This window comes from Callithrix jacchus, chromosome 10 (genome assembly GCF_049354715.1).
Source record: "Callithrix jacchus isolate 240 chromosome 10, calJac240_pri, whole genome shotgun sequence".
Classification (NCBI taxonomy): Eukaryota; Metazoa; Chordata; class Mammalia; order Primates; family Cebidae; genus Callithrix; species Callithrix jacchus.
The window spans coordinates 86,544,829-86,567,368 of record NC_133511.1 but is presented as its reverse complement, the minus strand read 5'-3'; the positions used below and the strand labels follow the sequence as shown (position 1 = coordinate 86,567,368).

Below are 22,540 nucleotides of genomic sequence, written 5' to 3'. Positions count from 1 at the left end.
TGCCAAATTTCTACAGGGCAATTTGCTCCTCTAGATACTGTATCCTGGTAAATAATATAAGGAAACTGAAAATCATGAAAGATTCTCACTTATTGCAGATGGGAACATTAGGCGGGGGGAGGAGCGTTATGATAATTAACCTAATTTCTAAATATATACCATTATATATTTCTATTTTCTTGCATTCCAGGTCTCCTTAACTAGATCTTCTATGCTTGAGCAGAAACCAGGTTTTCTGTATTACCCATAGGCAATGCATTACTAATCCACAGTCTTTCATACCTTGCCTTGATCAGACTACACAAACACAGAATGGGGCACCATAAAGTCCAGAGGGAGAGGGGCTCTAGTATCTACCTCTTCATATTTATTTTGTTTAGCAGTCAATATCTGAGATTTTTCGCACTTGTCTTTCATGGTTCCCGCTTCACCCTCTTCTAAGTGTACTTTCCTTCCCTTCATTTCTGCTCTAAAGCTTCACTTTCACCACTGCTTTAAAATTTGCCCAGGTCTCCCCTTCTGCTTTATGCCCCTCAGATAAATTTTTCTTCTGATGATGCAAGAATCGAGGTTGCTGTAGACCCATATGGATTTGCTGCCAGTAACGTATTTTGGTGGCATGTGACTCAGATACCCTCCACTGTCAGCATACTTTGGTGCCTTGTGACTTGGATAATTTCTACTGCTAATATACTTTGGTGCTGTGTGACTCAGATATGTTCCCTAGTGGTAAGAGGCTTCTATGTCTCGCCTTCTTGGGCTAAAAAGGCATTCAACCACTGTACAGTTTTCTTCTTTCTTCTCTTTTTTTTTTGAGATGGAGTTTCCCTCTTGTTGCCCAGGCTGGAGTGTAATGGTGTAATCTTGGCTCGCTGCAACCTCAGCCTCCTGAGTTCAAGGGATACTCTTCCTCAGCCTCCCGAGTAGCTGGGACTACAGGCACACACCACCACACCTGGTTAATTTTTGTATTTTTAGTGAAGATGAAGTTTCACCACATTGGTCAGGCTGGTCTCAAATTCCTGACCTCAGGTGATCAGCCCTTCTTGGCCTCCCAAAGTGCTGGGATTACAGGCATGAGCCACCAAACCCAGTCTCTTCTCCCTTTCTCAAAAAAAAAGAAGTTTTTCTATTACAATGAGAAATGATCAAATGACTCTCCATTCAATCATCCTCGGTTTCTATTAGAATCCTACTAGGGATATAAAAAGAAGCAGCTTCAGATGGCAACACAGAAGTTTTTTAAAAACCTTTCCTATTAAAAAACAAAATCCAAAACAGAAACCCAGCAAATACACTTTCAAAACACACTCAGACAAGGAGAATAAATGTGCATGCATTAAGGGATGGCCACCCACCATGCACACCATGCACTATCCTTTTTCATCCTTACAGCAACCCGGGAAAATAGATTATGATGCCCATTTTACAGACAAGGAAATTGAGGTTCTAAGACATTGTAGAGTTGGTGCCACAAAGCTAGAACTGGAACTCCAGCCTCCATCAGTCTGACTCTGAAGATCTATCTCCTACTTTGGGCATTTGTATAATCCTCATGCCAAAGAGACACTCACACCCAACCCCACAAAGCCAATGGGGCAAGGTAGGGTTGTGAAGCTGAGACTTGCCTTGACATGCAATCCTTGGAAAATGAGAACCTACACCTTCTCCAGCATACAGAACAGTTTTGAACAATCACATATCCCTCACAGACATGTATATCACCTTCTTTTCTCTGGACTGACCCAGAACAGCCAGACTGTAATGTTGACAACATCTCCACAAAATGATCAGGGTCCATCCCTACACTTTGAGGCTGAGAGCAAACAACCATTAAAGACAGAACTGTTGATCCTCACAACTGCCAAAAGTCTGCATACCAAGAGCCTCTGCTCAGGCTAAATTGTTCTGTTTGCTACTCCCACTCCCAAAATTACATTTCTCTACATTTCTTCACTTCTGTGACTGCACACATTGTTCCTTCTTCCCTTACCTGCTGGAATTCTGCCTGTGCTTCAAGAGCATTCTCTATGTGGTCTTCCTTAACCACTAACCTAATGCACTTAATTCAGTGAACTTAACACCTTAGGTAATTTTGAAATCAGCTTCATACTTCCTTGTAACACAAATCTACTATTTCTTTGTTATTGGCTCTTTTTTATTCTTTAGCTTTTTGTGTGGCCACGCCTTGTTTCCTGTATTGCCAAACTCCACCATACGTCCTTAGAAGATTTTATTGCTTTGATTTCTCCACAAAACCTTGCATGGCACCTAGAAAAGAGTAGGTGCTTCATAAATATTTTCAGTGGATTAATATAAAGGAAGCCAGTATCAAAAATGAAATTGTTAAGTTAGCTAATGATTATTAATTTGAATTCGATGATAGAGTGAACTTCTCAAACTTAGAACCCATTGCCTAGGGACTTTAGTCCAAGTTTTTAACATGACATTGAAGCTTTGCAATGATCTGGCTTCTACCTACCTCTGTAATACCACCCCTCACTGCCTACCCCAAACTCTCATCCCTTCCCCATACACACTTTTATGTTCAAACCACTTACCCATCCACGTGTTGCTTCTTAAAATCATAGCAACCTCTTTCTGAAATATTGTTCTTCCATCCCTTACTCCTTAGCTTTCAGCATGTAAAATATTCACTCATGTTTTTTTTTCTTGTACAACTATCATCTTTTCCAAAGTGTTTCTTGGCCAATACAACCCTTAGTAGAATGACTACTCTTATTTCCTGATTACAACTTTCTAGCATTGCATCTACAATACTTTATGATATTTATTTGTCTATCTTCCCTATTAGCTTATGTGATCTTTGCGATGAAAATCCTACACTATTCCCGCATAGCCAAGTCAATTCTAAGAAAAAAAAACACAGTGGGGGGCATCACACTACCGGATTTCAAACTATACTATAAGGCTACGGTAATCAAAACACCATGGTACTGGTACCAAAACAGAGATATAGATCAATGGAACAGAACAGAGGCATCAGAGGCAACACAACATAGCTACAACCATACAATCTTTGATAAACCTGACAAAAACAAGCAATGGGGAAAGGATTCCCTGTTCAACAAATGGTGCTGGGAAAACTGGCTAGCCATGTGTAGAAAGCAGAAACTGGACCCCTTCCTGACACCTTACACCAAAATTAACTCCAGATGGATTAAAGACTTAAACATAAGACCCGGCACCATAAAAACCCTAGAAGGAAATCTAGGCAAAACCATCCAGGACATAGGAGTAGGCAAGGACTTCATAACCAAACACCAAAAGCATTGGCAACAAAAGCCAAAATAGACAAATGGGACCTAATGAAACTCCACAGCTTCTGCACAGCAAAAGAAACAGTCTCTAGTGTGAATCGGCAACCAACAGAATGGGAAAAAATTTTTGCAGTTTACCCATCTGACAAAGGGTTGATATCCAGAATCTACAAAGAACTCAAACAGATTTACAGGAAAAAAACAAACAAGCCCATTCAAAAGTGGGAAAAGGATATGAACAGACACTTTACGAAAGAAGACATATATGAGGCCAACAATCATATGAAAAAATGCTCATCGTCACTGGTCATCAGAGAGATGCAAATCAAAACCACATTGAGATACCATCTCACGCCAGTTAGAATGGCGATCATTAAAAAATCTGGAGACAACAGATGCTGGAGAGGATGTGGAGAAAAAGGAACACTCTTACACTGTTGGTGGGAGTGTAAATTAGTCCAACCATTGTGGAAGACAGTGTGGCGATTCCTCAAGGCCTTAGAAATAGAAATCCCATTTGACCCAGCAATCCCATTACTGGGCATATATCCAAAGGTCTATAAATCGTTCTACTACAAGGACACATGCACATGAATGTTCATTGCAGCACTGTTTACAATAGCAAAGACCTGGAATCAACCCAAATGCCCATCGATGATAGACTGGATTGGGAAAATGTGGCACATATACACCATGGAATGATGAGTTCGTGTCGTTTGTAGGGACATGGATGAATCTGGAGAACATCATTCTCAGCAAACTGACACAAGAACAGAAAATGAAACACCGCATATTCTCACTCATAGGCGGGTGATGACAAATGAGAACACATGGACACAGAGAGGGGAGTACTAAACACTGGGGTCTATAGGGGGGAAAGGGGAGGGCCAGTGGGAGGGGGAGGTGGGGAGGGATTGCCAGGGGAGAAATACCAAATGTGGGTGAAGGGGAGAAAGCAAACAAAACACACTGCAATGTGTGTACCTATGCAACTGTATTGCATGCTCTGCACATGTACCCCAAAACCTAAAATGCAAAAAAAAAAAAAGAAAATCCTACACTATTCAACTTAATATTCCCAGTGTCAAGTATAATTCCCACATAAACACACTGTAAATGTTTATTGAAGGTCATTAAACATAACCAATTAACTTGCTTGATGACTAAATATGATAGAATGTGATTTTACTCAAGGTCTACCAGAAGACAGGCAAGAAAGATACTTACGATTGGTCCTTGGAGAGCAAACAAAAAAGCCACTTTGCTCAAAGTAAATTCTTAAGGCAAAGTAAATTCATGAATGTGTTCAGCAGAAACAAGCCCTCATTTAGGTGAATGTTTTCATGAGGCTACAAACTCTAAATTCTAAGACATTCTGTATAAACCATTAACTCTAAGGAGATTTTCAAAAACAGAAAGAGCTTTCTTACCTGTGCTCCAGTTCTCGAATGGACAGTATCACTCCTGAAGTGGACGGCTTCTGCTGTACGGTGGCCAAAAAGGTGAATTCACTCTTGTTCCGGAACAGCTGAATTAATTTCTCACTCACATGAGGAGCTGCATGGATCTCTCTTTCTATATCTAGGAATCAAGAGGAAGAGCAGGAGAAATAGGAGAGAAGAAGGAGAGGAGACGAGGAAAGAAAAGGATAGAGAAGAAATACAGGAGAAAGAGGAGAAAGGAGATGAGAAGGAAGAGGAGAAAAGATGCATGGTTAAAAATGTCATGTCCAAAAAATCCAGATTGCATTTTTCATTTTCTTCTCCTGTCAATAGTTTTCATTTTCAGGCACTTTTCACCACTCCCTACAGCTGCATTCATTCAATGCAAATCCTGGAAATGCTATCTCTGTCACTGCACCCACTTGTCACTTTGACAAGTTCACAATTGGCCTGACAGTGATTTTCGGACAGGAATTTTGACGGGACACTGAGCAATTCCGTTTTCTGCAAACAGGTTAGATTGCTGTAAATAAAGTAAGAGGCAGTCAGATAAATGGGGTTCTAAACTCAGAGAATCTTTGGATAATAAGACCCAAATGCCACTCATCATCCTCCAATTTCACTCTTTCCAGGGACTCAGCTTCCTTCTCCCCACAATGTATATAGGAAACCTGTCCTTGCCTTGTAACTAGCAGATATTTACCAACACTAATAATGCCAGACAACTCTGCCTTTGCTTAAAGAATAAATACAAGGCATGCTCGTGATCTACATGCGTGCCTGGAATTTCTCCATAAACATGCAATGGATGACTTTCCTCATGAAATATTTATTGAAATTGAGGCTGATTCAGCAGGCCTAGAGGTGTGTGATTCCAGCTAATCCTGCTCCTGGACAAGAATGTTTCTTTCTCCAACATCGGCATAATGAGAGACATCCATCACTTCATGCCCAGACTCACGCTTGTCATGATAAACTGGGTGTTATCTTATTATTTTACCCTACATTTTCTGGCATCAGAAAAGGGCACTAAGGAAGCAAAGTTAGAGAAGATTATTCAGACAATAAATGAACATTAAAAGTGTGTTTGGTGACCTCTCGCATCCTGACCCCTTCCTCTGACTGTATGATAACTACTTGGTTATTTCTCAAGGACTGCAAGGGAAGTCCTTGAAAAACACAGAACTTCAAAGGCTGCACTGCCCAAGCAACATCGCAGACTGGCATGTGGACCTTGAAGAATCTCATCCTCAGCAGTGGCTTCTAAATAAGGTATCCTTGGATTATTGACCTTGGAACTCAGTCTTCTCAACTGTAAAATGGGGGAGCAGACTAGCTGATCTAGTAGAGCCTTCCCACCTTAGCCTTCTGTAATTTTTTGATTGCTACTTCAATTTTATGACACAGAAAAGAACAGCATAGTCTTATCCACCTGTAAATATCTAGGCTATGAATGGCAGAAAGTAATGTTTGTTCTCTACCATGGAGACACCCAACCCAGACAGACCAGTCTACCAATATAAAACCTACTTGCGGTCAGGCGCGGTGGCTCACGCCTATAATTCCAGCACTTTGGGAGGCCAAGGTGGGTGGATCACGAGGTCAAGAGATCGAGACCATCCTGGTCAACATTGTGAAACCCCGTCTCTACTAAAAATACAAAAAATTAGCTGGGCATGGTGGCACGTGCCTGTAATCCCAGCTACTCAGGAGGCTGAGGCAGGAGAATTGCCTGAACCCAGGAGGCGAAGGTTGCGGTGAGCCGAGATCACGCCATTGCACTCCAGCCTGGGTAACGAGTGAAACTCCATCTCAAAAAAAAAACAAAAACCTACCTGCACAATAGTAGCAAGGCCTTCATTACTTAATTGTTAAGTGGCATGCTGTCAGCTTTTGTCAAGTGTTGAGGTAAGAGATAGCCACTTGAAAATGCTTCTATACCTTCTAGAAAATCCCAGCCAAAGATAATCCAGATGACATTTAAAATCTACTAAATGTGGGAGCAAATCACTCTGTAAACTAGAGTATTAGAAAATGTTTGTTAATATTTTTATTATCATTACATTTTTTGTGGGGGGGGGGGTCTTACTCTGCCACCAGGTTGAAGTGTAGTGCCATGATTTCAGTTCACTGCAGCCTCTGCCTCCCAGGCTCAAGCAATCTCCTATCTCAGCCTCCTGAATAGTTGGAATCACAGGTGTGTGCCACCATGTCCAGCTATTTTATTTTTATTTTTGGTAGAGACAGGGTATTCCCCATGTTGCCCAGGCTGGTCTTAAACTCCTGAGCTCAGGAGATCCATCCACCTTGGCCTTCCAAAGTGCTGGGATTACAAGTGTGAGCCACCTACCCTATTATCATTACTTCTAAGCAAAGATCATCTTGATAAAATCACCTAGAATATAATGCCAAAAAAAAAAATCAGTTCTTAAGATTACGTTTACTTTTTACTTTTTCCTTCTTTACTCATCAATTAGGGATCAACTGATTGGTAGTGGCTGCCTAAAGAGTTTATTTCAGCATTCTAAAGCTTGAGCCCAAAGGAAAGAGGAACATAATTGATCAGCAATGGCTGCTGGAGGAAATGGATATGAATATCATATCAGGTATGGGTATCCTAACCTCTAACTCAATTCTCCCTGAGTGATATCATCCAGCCCCATGGCCAACAGTATCCAACTTTATAACTGCAGCACTAACCTCTCCCTTAAGCAGTAAATTCAAATGTTCACCTTCCTACTCAACATCTCTATGTGAATATCTAATAAGCATTTCAAATTGTAATGTGCCCACAGTGAAGCTTGTTTTTTCCCTCTGCACTCAATTTTCTCACAGAGGTCGCAGTCTTAGTAAACGGCAACACCTCATTCCTCAAGTCAAAAAACCAGAAATTGTCCTTGATTTTTCCCTTTTCTCCACTCTTCATATTCAACGTAAAAACAAGTTAAGCAGGCTCCCATGTCTGGAATTTATTCCCTTCTTCCCAACTTCACTCTTAAAACTCTTGTCCAAGCCACGCTCATTGCTCCCTACGATGCTTCCAATGGTTTCCTAACTAGTCTTCCTGTTTCCATATTGCCTTCTTTTCCCCCATTCTTCACACAGCAGTTAACGTGCTCTTTTTAAAGCCCAAGTCCAAGTTATTGTAGCCTTCTGCTTAAAATCCTCAAATGGCTTTGCATTGCTCATAGGATAAAATCCAGTCCCTACAGCATGCCTGCAAAATTGCACACAAACTGATTCTTGCCTACCTCTCCCACCCCATTCACACTCTTCTCCTTGGTCACTAGAGGAACACACCAGGCCCAGTCCTGCCGCAGATCTTCATGCTTGTCCCTCTGCTCATAGTGCTCTTCTCTCTCCTTTTCATGTGCCTGACTCCTTCTCCTTCAGCTTTCACTGTAAATATAATCTTCTGGCCACTCCAAGGCAAGCTCTGCATTAATGTCGCTCTAATGCTCCAGTCTGGGTATTTTCTCCATTTGACTTATCATAATATATGTATTGTAATCCATTTATTATTTGTTGATATCATTTATCACAGTCTTGCTTCAAGTTTGTTACCTCATATTATTTCCTTTCTTTTCCCACTAGATTGTAAGTTCCATTAAGGGCAGGCATACTCATTTATCTACAGTTCTCTACAGTTTATCCACAGTTCTCAGTGCCTGGCACAAAACAGGCACCCAATAAAGATTTATTGAATTAATTAATGTATTTTCCATTTATTTTTCTCATTTATATTAATGCTTCAAGTAACCACATATGTTATGGTCAGAAAATAATATATCTTTTTGAAAAACCAGAAGATAAATGGGTCCTTCTCAAATGCTCATGGCCATGAATATTTATTTTAATGATTTTTTGTGCTAAATAAGCCTCACTTCTTTGCAGGACACCCCCTATTTAATAATCTGATCTAGTACTACCATACTTCTCACTCAACCCTCCAAGAAAATGGAACATCTCTAATGCTAGCTGTTCTTATTTCTTTTTATAAATAATTGGCACACTGAAGTAAAGAGACCCCATCAGCACTAACTAGAGTGAAATGTAAAGAACACCTGTTTTGATACATTGAGGCTTTATGTGCATCCTCATCTCCAGAGAAGCCCTTGAAAGTAAATTTTGACCATGATTTAAATGCTTAAAAAATACAACAAAGTAGTTCTATTTCTTACAGTATGTAGGCTGAAACACTGCACAGGTTTCATAGAACTGAGATCACTCTGAGTTTTGCAGATAACTACCTGTGTGACTTTGGATAAAATACCTTACCTCTCTGAACCTTACACTCTCCATCTGAAAATTAAGACTACTGAATTCCATGATCTCCAAATTCTTTCCTAGTCTTGACATTTCATTTCAGTTAATCACCTGATCCTGCTCATATCTGCATAGCAAAGAGTGCTGAGGGCAAATTCCATCTATTAGAATTTACCTAGATTCTACAATTTTTCTCCTCTGCTGATTTTCCAAATTAACATAAAACTTAAAGTTGTCAACTACTAAAAATAGTGATGTGTCACCTACTTTGCAGCAGCCTGCTTTTTCCCTGGAGTTGAAAGAGCAACCAATGAAACCCAATTAATGGGGACCTATGGTGAATATCATACTTCCATATTTGACCACCATCGTGTGTGTTTGCTGTATTACTTAAGAATATGCCATTCCACTAGAGAGAAAAAGAAAAACAAATGGGACAGATAAAGCCCACAAGAAGTGTTAAATATAGAGAGCAAGTTAAAAACCTGTGAAACGTGATAAACACAGATCAAACAAGTGGAATATAAGTGTGTTGAATACAGATAAAACTGACTGAATAAGAGCATTACTTACAAATAGAATGGGATGGGACAACCAAGTCATAATGTGCAAATCATGCCACCTGCAGAATGATAGTCATGTCGCCCCTAAACCAACACCCAACATTGACATCCACTTCATATCCATTCTGGCTCCACATGTACTCTCCTTGAGAAATGCTAATAAAACCCATCACTGCTTACCAAATTAAATGGTGAATTACAGCTGTAGCCAGGATTACTTGCTCCTGAGTATTTCCAACAGAGGAAGCACATGGGCTCCAGAAACCTCCCATTTGCTGAACCCCCTCCCTTTTTGTTAACCTCAGCTCTAGTCCTCATAATCACGCCATCATCAAAGAAGCTGATGCAGCAGAGAGAGGAAAAAAAAAAACAGACCATATGAGCAATGAATAACACAGGAACTGGGTGGGCTGGTGCTTCCTGCTGCTCACACCCAATCATACATGTGTTAACCTACTCCATCTCTTTCCCCTGCTTCCTCCTAGATATTTTAAACATGATTCAAGTATTTGAATTTAGTCTGTCTATGAGGCTTTCCATTTTGTGACCTCTGAGGGTCCTTGGAGGCTACCATTGTATAAAGGTAATTTCCCACCAAAAACCACTTAAAGTGAATATTTCACATTTTTTTAAAAAAAGGGGAAAATGGCTTTCCAGATACTCAGAGGTTTAGCATGATCTAGTTAAGAAGTGCTAACTCAGCAGCAAGAGTTAAGTGCTTTTTCTTTCCTAGGATAAAACAGCTCTACCTAGTCATTTTTAAAGAAAGACTAAAAACGCTAATGTGATGAGTAAACGTCAGCAAAAAAAAAAAAGAAAGTGCTCGGTGAAGGGAGGAGATTGGAGAAGGAAAGAAGTTAATGATTGTATTCACACACTCTTCTCTGCCTCAAATAGAAGCAACTTCATTTTCCTCTTCCCTGGCATACAGTGAGGATAGTAGTGAATTTCATTTCAAGGGGAAGCATATACCTTTCTTCCCCTGTGCCAGGCACTAAGGTTGGCACTGGGGGAATGAAAGTAAGGATAGTTTCTGACCTAGAGGATAGACACATAAGCAAGACAGTTTTCTTATGACAAAAATTACAGAATAGGGCAGTGCACAAAAAAACAGAGGAGGCCTGTGGAGATCGGGGATGACATTGCGGAGGATATATCACTGAACCTGACTCTAAAAACATGCATAATCATTTACTAGGCAGGAGAGAGGGAGAAGAGGGCATTCATTACAGTAGCATTGCATGGCTGTGAAAACTCATGGGTTTTTACATTATCCTGGCAAAAGTATTTTCTTTTTCCGCAAGTGTATCTCTTACTAAAAGTTCAGCAGAGAAAGTATCTACTTAATCTAATATTGGAGCAAATTCTCAGGCCCCTGATTGGCCAAGGGGTACATTAGCACAAAGCAGACCAACAGGCAAAATCCCCACCAATGCATAGCTAAAAATTAGCAAATAGAGGTAGGAAAAGCAAACCAAGGAACTCTGCCTCAGCCTTGACTGGTAGAGCATGTAGGCAACATTTCAATAATTACACTGAGAACCTCAAAATATGGCAAACTCCTGACATAGACAGGCCACATCCTTCTAGCCTGAGTGCCACGTAAGCTCATGGTAAGAATGACACCAAAAGGTAAAGTGACATTTCTTAATTTGAAATGACAGTTGGCTTTTCATTTCTGAATGTAGAGGAAATTTGTCGATTCAGAACTGCCAACCATCTGTGAGGCAATTTCTGGTTCTGGAGGATGGGAGGCATGTGTCCCACTATTTGGTCTTGTGACCCTACTTTGAGGATGTCAGATGTGATTGATCCAAGTGGCTTTCAAAAAACCAGAACTCACAAGCAGAACATAGTGAGAAAACTAGAAGACTCCCAGTTAACGTGTAAGGGATTTTAATCTCCAACAAGTTCACACTAACATTCCATTAAACCTCCATTTGTTCCAGAAGCCAGAATGAGAAAAAAACAAACGTGTCTTATTACGGTGCCGAGGACAGGGCTAACACTCTGCACATGTCATCTCACTTACAATAACTTTAGGAGAAGACATCATTACTATTCCTACTTTATGGATGACAAAACTAAATCTTACAGAATTTAAATAGTGTTCTAAAGGACACTGGGCTAGGAAGGCTTGATGCTGAGATGTCAACGCAGCAAGCTGGTTCCATGAGCTCCACTCTTAACTGGGGTACAACTGCTATTAACCAATATGTGTGATCTCAGTACTTGATATAAATCAAGCGTAAATCACCATAATACTCCCAGTGCCTGGCAGTTTTGTGTTCACTCAGGAAATATTTATCGAATAAATGGACACTGTATTTGTACATCCCTTATGAGTTAAATTACCAACACGTCTCCATTTTACGGGTGAAGAAACTGAGGCACAGAGAGGCTTTATGGCTTGCCCCAGGTCACACGACAAGTGAGTGGAGATAAAACTGACTTTTGCCCCATCAGAGTCAACTGTGACATTCCATGACATTCAACTGATGCCTCTGCTCATTTTTCATCCTCCTCCCATTCCTCTCCCCCAGGGCCCACAGTCCCGCATTCCAGCACCAGGAGCCTCATATCCCTTCTTCGCAGGGCCACGTTCCTCCCCATTTTGGTATGCTCCCACCTGCAGCAACCTCCGTCTCCTCTCCTTCCTTTTCTGATAACAGCTTACTTATTACTCCTCAGGCCAGTTTTCTCTGACCACCCCAGGCCAGCTCAGGTTCCTACCTTTATTTATCTTCATTGTACTTATCACAATTATCAGGGATTATGTGTGTAATCATTTACAAATGTAATCATTTTATTAAGTGCTATTTATATATATATAATTTTTTTTGAGACTGGATCTCTCTCTGTTGACCAGACTGTTGCCTAGGCTGGATCATGGTATGATCTCAGCGCACTGCAACCTCTGACTCCTGGGTTCAAGTGATCCTCTTGCCTCAGCCTCCCGAGTAGCTGAGACTACAGGTGAGTGCCACCACACCCAGCTAATTTTAGTATTTTTGGTAGAAGACAGGGTTTCACCATGTTGCTCAGGCTGGTCTCAAACTCCAGGGCTCAAGTGATCCACTCACCTTGGCCTCCCAAAGTGCTGGGATTACAGGCATGAGCCACCATGCCCAGCCAAGTGCTATATTTATTGCACATTGGACTGTAAGTTCCATGAAGAATTCTCTACCAATATGTACACTACACCCAGCACGGTGTCTGGTACATGGTTAAGCCTCAAATCTCTGTCACATTAATAAATTGTATCTTGGCTCCAAAGTCTGGAAGATAATACAAGAAAAAAGGTTTACCAAATATAACCAAATTTACACTCAAATATAACCAGGCCTGTTTGAGAAGAAATACATTAAAGTAATAAACTGCGTAAGAAATAATATACCCAGCTGAGTGTCCCCAGCATCCTGTGACACATGGTATTAACCAATTTTTTGTAATTACTATGTGATTTGATCAAAAGAGATTTCAGTACCTCCATAATTTTGCTACTTAGATAGGTACTTTAAGACAGATGAGCTCTTCTTAAAAACGTTTAACAAAGGAAAATTAACACATCCCATCGCTAAGAAATTAACATTGTGTAGCCACATGTCTTTAGGCTGCCTCTCCACACTGCCACTGCAAGCCACCAGCAATCAAACCCCCTTATCCCCATCCCCCGATCCCCATCCTGCCACCCCCAACTCAGGAATAAAGAGAGATTTAAAGAATGAATTCCAGCTCCATATGAATCACAAGACAGGAGAACAAAAGACAAAAGAGTGGTGAAAAGACTTTTGTAATACAATTAAGACTATTATATAGTGGAGAAGCTATACAACCACAGAGAATGGCTAAGTAAATTAGGATATATACACCCAATGGAAAATTATATATGATAATATAATGATATGAAAAGTACTGAAATAACATAGGAGATGCCCTGGCAATACTGTCAAACAGGTATACAATAGTACATACAGCATCATATCAAGTATATATTAACATAAAATTTATTTTGTGATGCATAGCAAATAGATAGGCATGGCCTTCGATTTTGTCAGGAATTGGGAGCTAACATGGATGAAATTTTTCTTCTTTCCACATGTCTGAATTTTCCAAATCTTCTCTGAGAATTATAAGAAAAAAACAACAATGTTGATGCTAAAATATATGACCTTATCATAGAAATGGGAGCAACAAGAAGGGCATCCTACAAAAGAAGACAATAAACATCAATAACCTTGCTTTCAGCCCCACAGTTGTGCATCCTGAAATCAGTGAGAACAACAGAGGGTTTTTTTTTTTTTCAATAACTGACCAGCAACCCTCCTTAGGTGACATTTTATTTTTTCAATATTTTATTTTTTATTAACAAATAATTTTACATGTGATATTCTAATACACACTGCCAGGAGTCTGAGAACCCCAAGGATATACTCATCACACAGTGCAAAAAGGTTGCTGGGTGCAAGCAAGAACATTGTTTCCATCAAGGGACGTTCTCAATGTTCTTATAAAGACATGAGGGAAGTCCTTTCCCCTGCTTTCTGCTAACCACCCATCCATTCATTTATTCATTTGTTCATTCATTCTTAAGTTTAAAAATCTTTACTGAGCACTCCTCTGAACCAGGCTGTTGACACAAAACTAACACACACCTTCTATCCATGAGGCGCTAAAGGCTAGTAATAAAGACACAAACAAAAGTGAATGGATACTGCTCAGCTTTTCAGTTCAGAGATATTAGAAAGGTAGAGCCAGGCCCTGTAGCATATGGCTATAATCTCAGCTACTCAGGAAGCTGAGATGGTGGATAGCTTGAGCCCAGGAGTTCAAGTCTATCCCAGGAAACATAGTGAGAAAGACCCCATCTCTAAGGAAAAATAGAAAGAAAAAGAAAAGGAAGAAAGAAAGAGAGAAGGAGGAAGGGAGAGAAAGAAAAGAGAGAGAGGAGAGAAGAAGGAACTAAGAAAGAGCGGGAGAGGAAGGGAGCAAAAAAGGAAGGGAGAGAAAGAAAAAAGGAAGGAGGGGAGGGGAGAAGGAAGGAAGGAGAGAGGGGAGGGGAGGGGAGAAGAGGAAAAAGGAAGGAAGCAGGGAAGGAGGAAAGGAAGGAGGGGAGAGGAGGAAAAAAGAGAGAGAAGAGAAGAGAGAGAGAGAAAAGAAAAAGGTCATGCTTAGGAGACATCATAGGTCTGAAATCACCTGGAGCAGGACTGGAGAGTGAGTGCCTCATCAGGGACTTAATCTTCCAGGTAACAGGGAATGTAGGGTAGTAGTTAAGATCTCAGTCTCTGAAGCCTTACAGTTTGGTTAAGATTCCAGTTTCAAGCTGGGCAAGGTGGCTCATGCCTGTAATCCCAGCACTTTGGGAGGGTGAGGTGGCAGATCACTTGAGGTCAGGAGTTTGAGACCAGCCTGGCCAAAATGGCAAAACCCCATCTCTACTAAAAATGCAAAAATTGGCCGGGCATGATGGCATGTGCCTGTAATCCCAGCTACTTGGGAGACTGAGGCCGGAGAACTCAGGAGACAGAGGTTGTAGTGAGTTGAGATTGTGTCACTGAACTCCAGCCTGGGTGACAGAGAGCCAGACTCTGTCTCAAAAAAAAATAAATAAATAAAATAAAATCCAATTTCACCTCTTGTCAGATGTATGACCTTGAGTAAGCTCATCTCTCTGTGCCTCATCTTACTCATCTTTACAAACGAAAGTAAAACCACATCTACCCTATGGGGATAGTATAAAGATTAAATCAATTAGTACATATTAAACTCTCAAAACTGTCTGCCACATAAGAAGCACATGACAATTGTTAACTTACTTGGAAGACAGTCAGGATAGGCCCTGGGTTCTGTAGGATGGATGGGGTGCCAAGCTATGGCAGCAGCCACCATGCCATGAGACCCTTGGTGCTGCAGCTAGGGCTGAAGTAAAGGTCACACTGATGGTTGGTTATGGCTATAGCCCAGCAGGAGAACATGGGGCAGGTGAGTAGGGTTTGCCAGCCATGGTTGGAGGCATGGTTAGTGGTCAGTTCTAACTCTCTTCTGTTAAAACAAAAATTGAAAATTGAGCAGAGCCTATGGGACTTCCAGCCACTCCAATCTAAGTCCAGCTAGCCAATTTCCAAACAGTTCTGAATTTTTTATTTTTGCCAGATGTCAAGCTAAGGACTTTATATATGCTAATTTAATCCTCATAGCAGCCTAGTGGTGTCAGCATTACTATCTCCATTTTGCAGATGAGATACAAAAAGTTAAAATGTGTTCTACTAAGTAGTCTAGCTGGAATTAAAACCCAGATCTGTCTAAGGCCAACCATAAGGCACCACTGTCCCTCAGTACCATCTATTGCCTCAAACAAACCAGTGTTTGAAGCCCAGCTCTGCCAAGTACCTGCTGTAAGACCTTAGACAGCTATTTCCTTCCTTCATCCTTGAGTTGCCTCATCTGTAACACTCACCTTGGCGGGGTGGGGAAGGAGTGGGGAGGGAGGGAAGGGGGATATGAGGGGGGAGGGAGGAGGAGGGAGAGAGGAGGGAGGAGAAGAAGGGAAGGAGGGGCCTAGTAGTTAGAGGAAGGAGGGAAGGAGGGAGGGTGGGAGGGAGGGAGGAAGGGAAGAAGAAAGGAAGGAAGGGAGGGAGGGAGGGGGGGAGGGGAGGAGAGGGAGGAAAGCATCTAGTGTTTAGGTAGTATGCTCCTTATGACATTTCCGAGATGTTTTTAAAAATGCCCAGAAATCTGGACACTGGGCTTTAACATTTTCTAAGCATCTTCATAACATGATAACATTTCAAATTCTTAAAACCAATTAATGGGCATTAGAAGTCTCACTTTAAAGTTGAAGAATCTGTGGTTTATAGAAAATAGTGACTTTTCCAGGATCTCACCTCTAGCAAGTAGCAGAGATGTGTCTCTGACTCCAATTTTGTAGCTTATTTTGTATATTTCTATACGTCTTCCCTAATCCCCAAACACGATCGAAACATTACACATCTCTACTCCAGTGCCCTGCCTCCCCTCCATAAGGAGACACTCCTCCTCCAAGAGCCTAAACTACTCTGTATATTAAGGGTGTCATCTTTAGCCTGCTTAAAACGTTTGGAGCTGTAGGCTGGTCTCATTGTAATTCATTCCCTTTTGTGCACAGTCCCAACTCTCAGGCATGAAAGAGACATTTATAAATGCTGTCTTGGCCCTGACCTTGCCACACCTACTCAGATTCAATAGTAAACAGTAGGGCATCATGTTCAACTGCCAAGCTCTCTAATTTATGATTATTCATTATAAATCATTTTTACATGTTGCTTCAAATGCTGTTTTTCAAGAATAAAAATCTGCCTGCATTGAAATACATGGTGATTTTAATATGCAAACCTCCTACAGAGATGATGTCTCATTTTAATTATTGTTTCGGTTTAATGGGTTTTCATTAAATTAGAGGATGGAGCAATTACTAGGGTGAACAGCTAATGTTTCAAAGGTAAGCTCCTGTGGCTCCGTGGGCAAAAAGACAGTTGTGGCATAGAGAAGCAGAAAGCCACACTCTTCTGAATAAGCTTGTATTCAGCCCAACAGAAAACAGCACCGGATAGTTTTTTCCCCAGCTTCTGTACAAAATAGAGTTGGCATTCCATCTCTGTGATATGCAAATAGCTCTAAGAGTCTCTGTAGAACTTAGAGGTATCTTGGGGTATCTTAATCATATGACTTTTCTATCAAGAATCTAGGATCCCCTGTCATCAGACTAGAAAGTGCTCTTAAAAGTCCACAGCCTGCAAAGTGACATGTCAAACCACAGGAAAATACTCCTGATGAAATTGTCTTCTCTCAGACACACAAGTAATTTAGTTGGTTTAGTGGATTAATGTCTGACTTCCCACCCTTGGGAAATTGGTCCAACTTCAACATAGGATGCAATGACCAAAATCATATTAATTAGCAAACTGTCAGAGGCTCAATGAGAAATGACTTTGGTGGCCTCAGCAATATTTCACCCCAGAAACTGTACAGATTTGACACTCAGGGACCAACAGGGCAGCATTACCTCAGATGCAGGCAAAGGAATGAATGAGAAGTAGGAAAGGAGTGGAGAGTGAGAGGTAAAGTTGGCTTTATTGGGGTCCCAGAGGTCAGTGGTGAGAGACATGACTCAATACAGTGGGAGGGGGACCCACTGCATTGCAGAAGCCTGCACCTGGGGAGATGGAGGGGGCTTAGTAAGCTTCAAATATGTAATTTCTTTCTCCCCAATTCAGCCAAAAGAGAGAGCAGAGGGAAGCTAGAGGGGTCCTTCCAGAAACAGCTAGTCTATTAGAGTTAGTGCAGGTCTGGCTACAATGTATGCCAAATAAATAGTACAGAAGCCTCTCTCACCTTGCTATGGGAAGGAGGGGGAAAAAAGTATTTTCCACAGCAGACAGGAGTCATGAAGCAACATCAGTCCCAGGCAAACCAGCAGGAACTAAGTGATGAATAGGTACAGTCATACTCAGCACCACCCCACCCTCCCAGCTGGTATTTGGACAGGAAAAATAATTTGGAACTCCTCAATATAATGCTTTCTTTTCAGCTCCTGTATTTCTACTGTCCTAAAAAGCACATCATCAGCTCTTAGATCACATGCATTAATCTAATTACACGCCTTGTTAGATAATTAGTTCCAGAGTCACTGCTAGGGAGGTCTCCCTCACTATTTATCTATCTGTGCTGGCCACAGGGTGTTTGTGAATTCATGTTCTGGGGAAACTGCAATTATCAGCCTTCAACCTTGTGCTCAGGAGGGACAGTGAGGCTTTCTGGACAGGAAACAGGTCACTTGAAACTCCATGCTTTGAACAGAAGCTCCAAGAAATGTGTGCATCTCTCCAGAAAGGAGGCTATGGATGTGGTGGGTTTTTTCCTTGGTGGACCTGCTGTTTTTCTTTGAAAATGGACCTCCTCTTTAGAGATGTTATTCTGACTGTATTAAACATTAATGTCCCCCCTTAAAATGAATCACTGGAAATGCCGCTTGTTCCTTGAGCTCAGAGCCTGTTGCTATCTGGCTGCAGGATCTTTCTCAACCAATTCCCCACCTCCTCCCTTCCAAACGAGAGCCATAACTGAGGGCTAAAATTACAATCCTCATTTACTGAAGTTTCAAAAGAAATGAAAATGTCAATTTGGGGGAAAATTGGTCTTTGATCATTGTTGCAAATAATTTGGCTCTTGCGTGTCCTAGGGTAACAACATTGAATCTGTTTCAATAAATTATTCCTTCAATGTATTAAATAGAAACTTTGTGATAATTCATTTCAAAGGATGCCTGGTAGGCTCCCAAGCAGTCTTTTCTACTTGCGTATGATCTACTTAAACAACAGATATTCTTTTCAGCTCCCTGAACTACCAACACCAAGAGTGGTTTTAAGTTCATCCCTGTGCAATGAGATCTCAGAGTGCAAGACATGGGAAGGGTCTGAAGCACAGCCAGGCCCAAGTGAGGGGCTCCATGGAGATGCCATCTCAACTCTTCTCCCTCCCAGAGTTCCAGCCACCTCCATGCCTATCCAAGCCCTGCCCATCTCCCAAGGCCCAACTCAATTACTCTAACTCCATGAAGCTCTAGCACCCCAGCTGAGGGTGATTTTTTCCTTCTCAAATCCAAAATTCACTCACTCACTCATTCAAAGATGTATTTGTGGAGTATTTTCTCTGTGCCACACTCTGTACTCTGGTGATTAAGATAGGCTCAGTCTGGAGAGAAACATCTGGCCAGTATTTTTAGCTGCACTGACCAATACCACCCACTCTTACAAATCTTATTCTCTTCATTGTGCCAAAGTCAAGGGCTAGATGATGGCCTGACCACTAAGTGAACCCTTGGTAACCTCCCAAACAGTCATGCTCACCTTCCTTTTGAAGCACTCGGCCCTTCTGACACTGCATTCTTCTTGTTGTCCTCCACCTCTCAGGTTGTCTAGAGGCTCCTTCATTGTGCTCCCCTCTGCCTGCTGTCTTATTTGACAGCATCCCTCAAAGAACATCCATCTATCAGCAAGCCCTGAGCTCCATTGCAACTGTGACCCCCAATCCTCTTGACTGGAATATTGCACCAGCCGCCCACTGTCAGCCTGCCTCCACTTGTCTCTCCTCCCCTGCCCTCCTCTCCCTCTCCTCATTTCCCTCTTTCTCTTACTCTTCATCATTTTCTCTCTCTATCCCACATAGTAATCAGAAAATCAGGGAGATCCTTTTCAAACTTAAATCACCTTACCTCAGTCCCTTACTTAAAGTCCTCAAAGAGCAGCCTTATTAGTTTCTTATGGCCACTGTAACAAATTACTGCAAACTTAGAGGCTTAAGGCAACACAATTTTATTATATTACAGTTATGGAGGTCAGAAGTCTGAAATATGTTTCACAGGACAAAAACCAAGATGGAAGCAGGACCATACTCCCTCCAGAAGCTCTAGGGGAGACTGTTTCCTTGCCTTTTTCAACTTTCCTTGGCTCATGTCTTCCTTCGTCTTCAACACATGCAGCGTTAGCATCTTATGATCTCTCTCTGCTTCCATCTTCACATCACTTTTCTATCTGATCCTCATGCCTCTCTCTTATGAGAACCCTTGTGATTACACAGGCCCCACCTGGAATCCAGGATCATCTTCTCGCCTCAAGACCCTTAACTTAATCACAGCTGCTAAGTCCCTTTTACCATTTGAAGTAATATAGTCGCAGGTTATGGAGATTAGAACGTGGCCATTGTTGGGGAGAATGGCAGCATTATCCAGCTCTCTACTTTGTGCATTATGATTTGAATAGAAACCTAACTCCTTCCCATGGCCTGAAAGGCCCTGGCTATGCTTTCTGGCCTCCTTTGGTACCTCCACCCACATGAGCCATCCTTGTGTTCTTTAAACTTGTTTGACCTAAGGAGCCTTTTGGCTACCTGTTTCAAGAATAAAGGCTCTGGATCACAACAGCCTGGATTCACCTCTCAGCTTGCCACTCACTGGACCTATAACTTTGGCCAAGTGATTTAACCTCTATTTTCCTTTCTGCACCTCTGTTTTCCTTTCTGTGGCTCATAATGCCTATCTCCTTTGTACAACTGTTATAAGGATTAAATGAGCTCGTGAATATAAAGAATTTAGAATAGTATCTAGCATATGAAGTGTTCATCATTAATAATGTGAGTGATAATTAATGATAATACTATGTTCATATGGCTGGCTCCTTCATTAAGGCATCAGCTCAAATGACACCTCTGCAGGGAAGCCTTTCCCAATGTAAAGTCAACTTTTCCCCTAAGTCTGTGTCTGTCTGTCTCTCTCTCTCTCTCTCTCTCTCCAGCATTGCTCTTACATTTCCATCATAGCATATATTACAATCTAAAGTTACTCATTTATTAGTATATTTATTTATTGCAATTGGCCACTGGCCATCATTGCTAGAATACGGGCTTCGTGTGGACAGCAACTGTCTTTTCTCTGCTGCATCCCTAACACTCAGAACAGTGCCTGTCACATGGATTGTAATAAATATTTGTTGAGTGCATGAAAGAATGCATGAATGAATGAATAAATGAATGAATGAAGATGCTCTATTGCTGGTTCTCTCTTCACTGTACCTAAGCCAACAGTCCCTCAAGGACAGGGTATCTGTCATATTCTTATATAATCAGGACCCAGGACAGTGGCTGACACACAGCAGGATAATAGACTCTCCTGATTGATCAAGATGTCAATAGCAGCAGGGCACAGTGGCTCACACCTGTAATCCCAGCAGTCTGGGAGGCCAAGGCAGGCAGATCACTTGAGGCCAGGAGTTCAAGACCAGTCTGGCCAACACAGTGAAACGGCATCTCTACTAAAAACGCAAAAAAATAGCTGGGCATGGGTGGCACACACCTGTAATCCCAGCTACTTGGGAGACTGGGGCAGGAGAATCACTTGAAACCAGGAGGCAGAGGCAGCAGTAAGCCAAGATCATGCACTCCAGCCTGTGCAACATAATAAGACTCTGTCTCAGGAAAAAAAAAAAAAAAACCTAAATAAATATGTGTTGGGATTCACTTGAGGTGGCTGGCAAAACATTAGAGAAATATTAGAAAAAGTTATAGATTAGTCTCAAACATGCCAATAGGAAATAGGATTTAAAGTCTCCTTTAAATGTAAGGGCTCAAAATAAATGATTTTTCTCCATTCAGTCAAAGATTGAGAGAGAAGGGATGCCGAAGTCACATGTTGAAAAAAGAGAGATTCAAACCAGGAGCCCAGGAAGTTGCTCTCCCAACCTTGTCCTGTCTCCAGTACACACTAGAGGGTTTAGACAGTTCTTTAGTCATGGTGAGATCTTCTGTTTAAATGAAATATCAAATAGGATGCTGTGGCTAAATTATACATAAAATATGTGGCTAAAAGCCAGTTGGTGGGGAAAACCTTGCCACATCTTAAATGCCAACCACCCTGTGTCTCTTCTTTCCAATAAAACATGCAGCTCATGCCTGATCAGGTGAGAATCTTCCCTTGTAAGCACTGTCTGATTGCACTCCCTGCTTTCACGTTCCCTGCAGTTCAGAGTAGAAACGACCTGACTTCACATGATAACAGTTGCTCCTCTCACTGCCATAAAATGCTGCATTATTACTGAAATCCAGCCCAGTGTTTGGGCTTTGACAGGGAGCACAGGGAAGGGTCATCCTCGATGTCAATCCTGAAGTATGGAGATGTCTACCTACACCTTCTTCACTCCCTTGGATGGCTTAGTGAAGCTTCCCTGTCCTTACTGCCCCTGGTACATATCTGTGTCACACCTGATTATGTATGCTACTGCGTTGCTCAAAACCCTTCAATGACTCCAATTGCCTGTAAGACAAAAATCCAATCCTCCAAAACTATGGAGTTATTATTCAATGGATATAGCATTTTAGTTTCACAAAATAAAAAAGTTCTGGAGAGCTGTTATACACCATGAATATACTTAACACTGCTGGAAATGCACACTTGGAA

General features: G+C 41.5%; 1 protein-coding gene across 6 annotated transcripts in view; it reads right to left on the bottom strand.

The window, feature by feature from the left end:
- The window catches only part of NELL1 (neural EGFL like 1), a 936,371-nt gene that overhangs the window by 827,888 nt on the left and 85,943 nt on the right, over positions 1–22,540 (bottom strand). For 4 of the 6 annotated variants that reach the window (XM_035266029.3, XM_035266032.3, XM_078340771.1 and 1 more), the window contains one exon: positions 4,712–4,862. In XM_035266029.3, the coding sequence (XP_035121920.3) occupies positions 4,712–4,862 (151 nt within the window). The remainder of the gene's footprint in view (positions 1–4,711; positions 4,863–22,540) is intronic. The other 2 variants (XM_035266031.3, XM_035266033.3) reach the window with 1 other exon arrangement.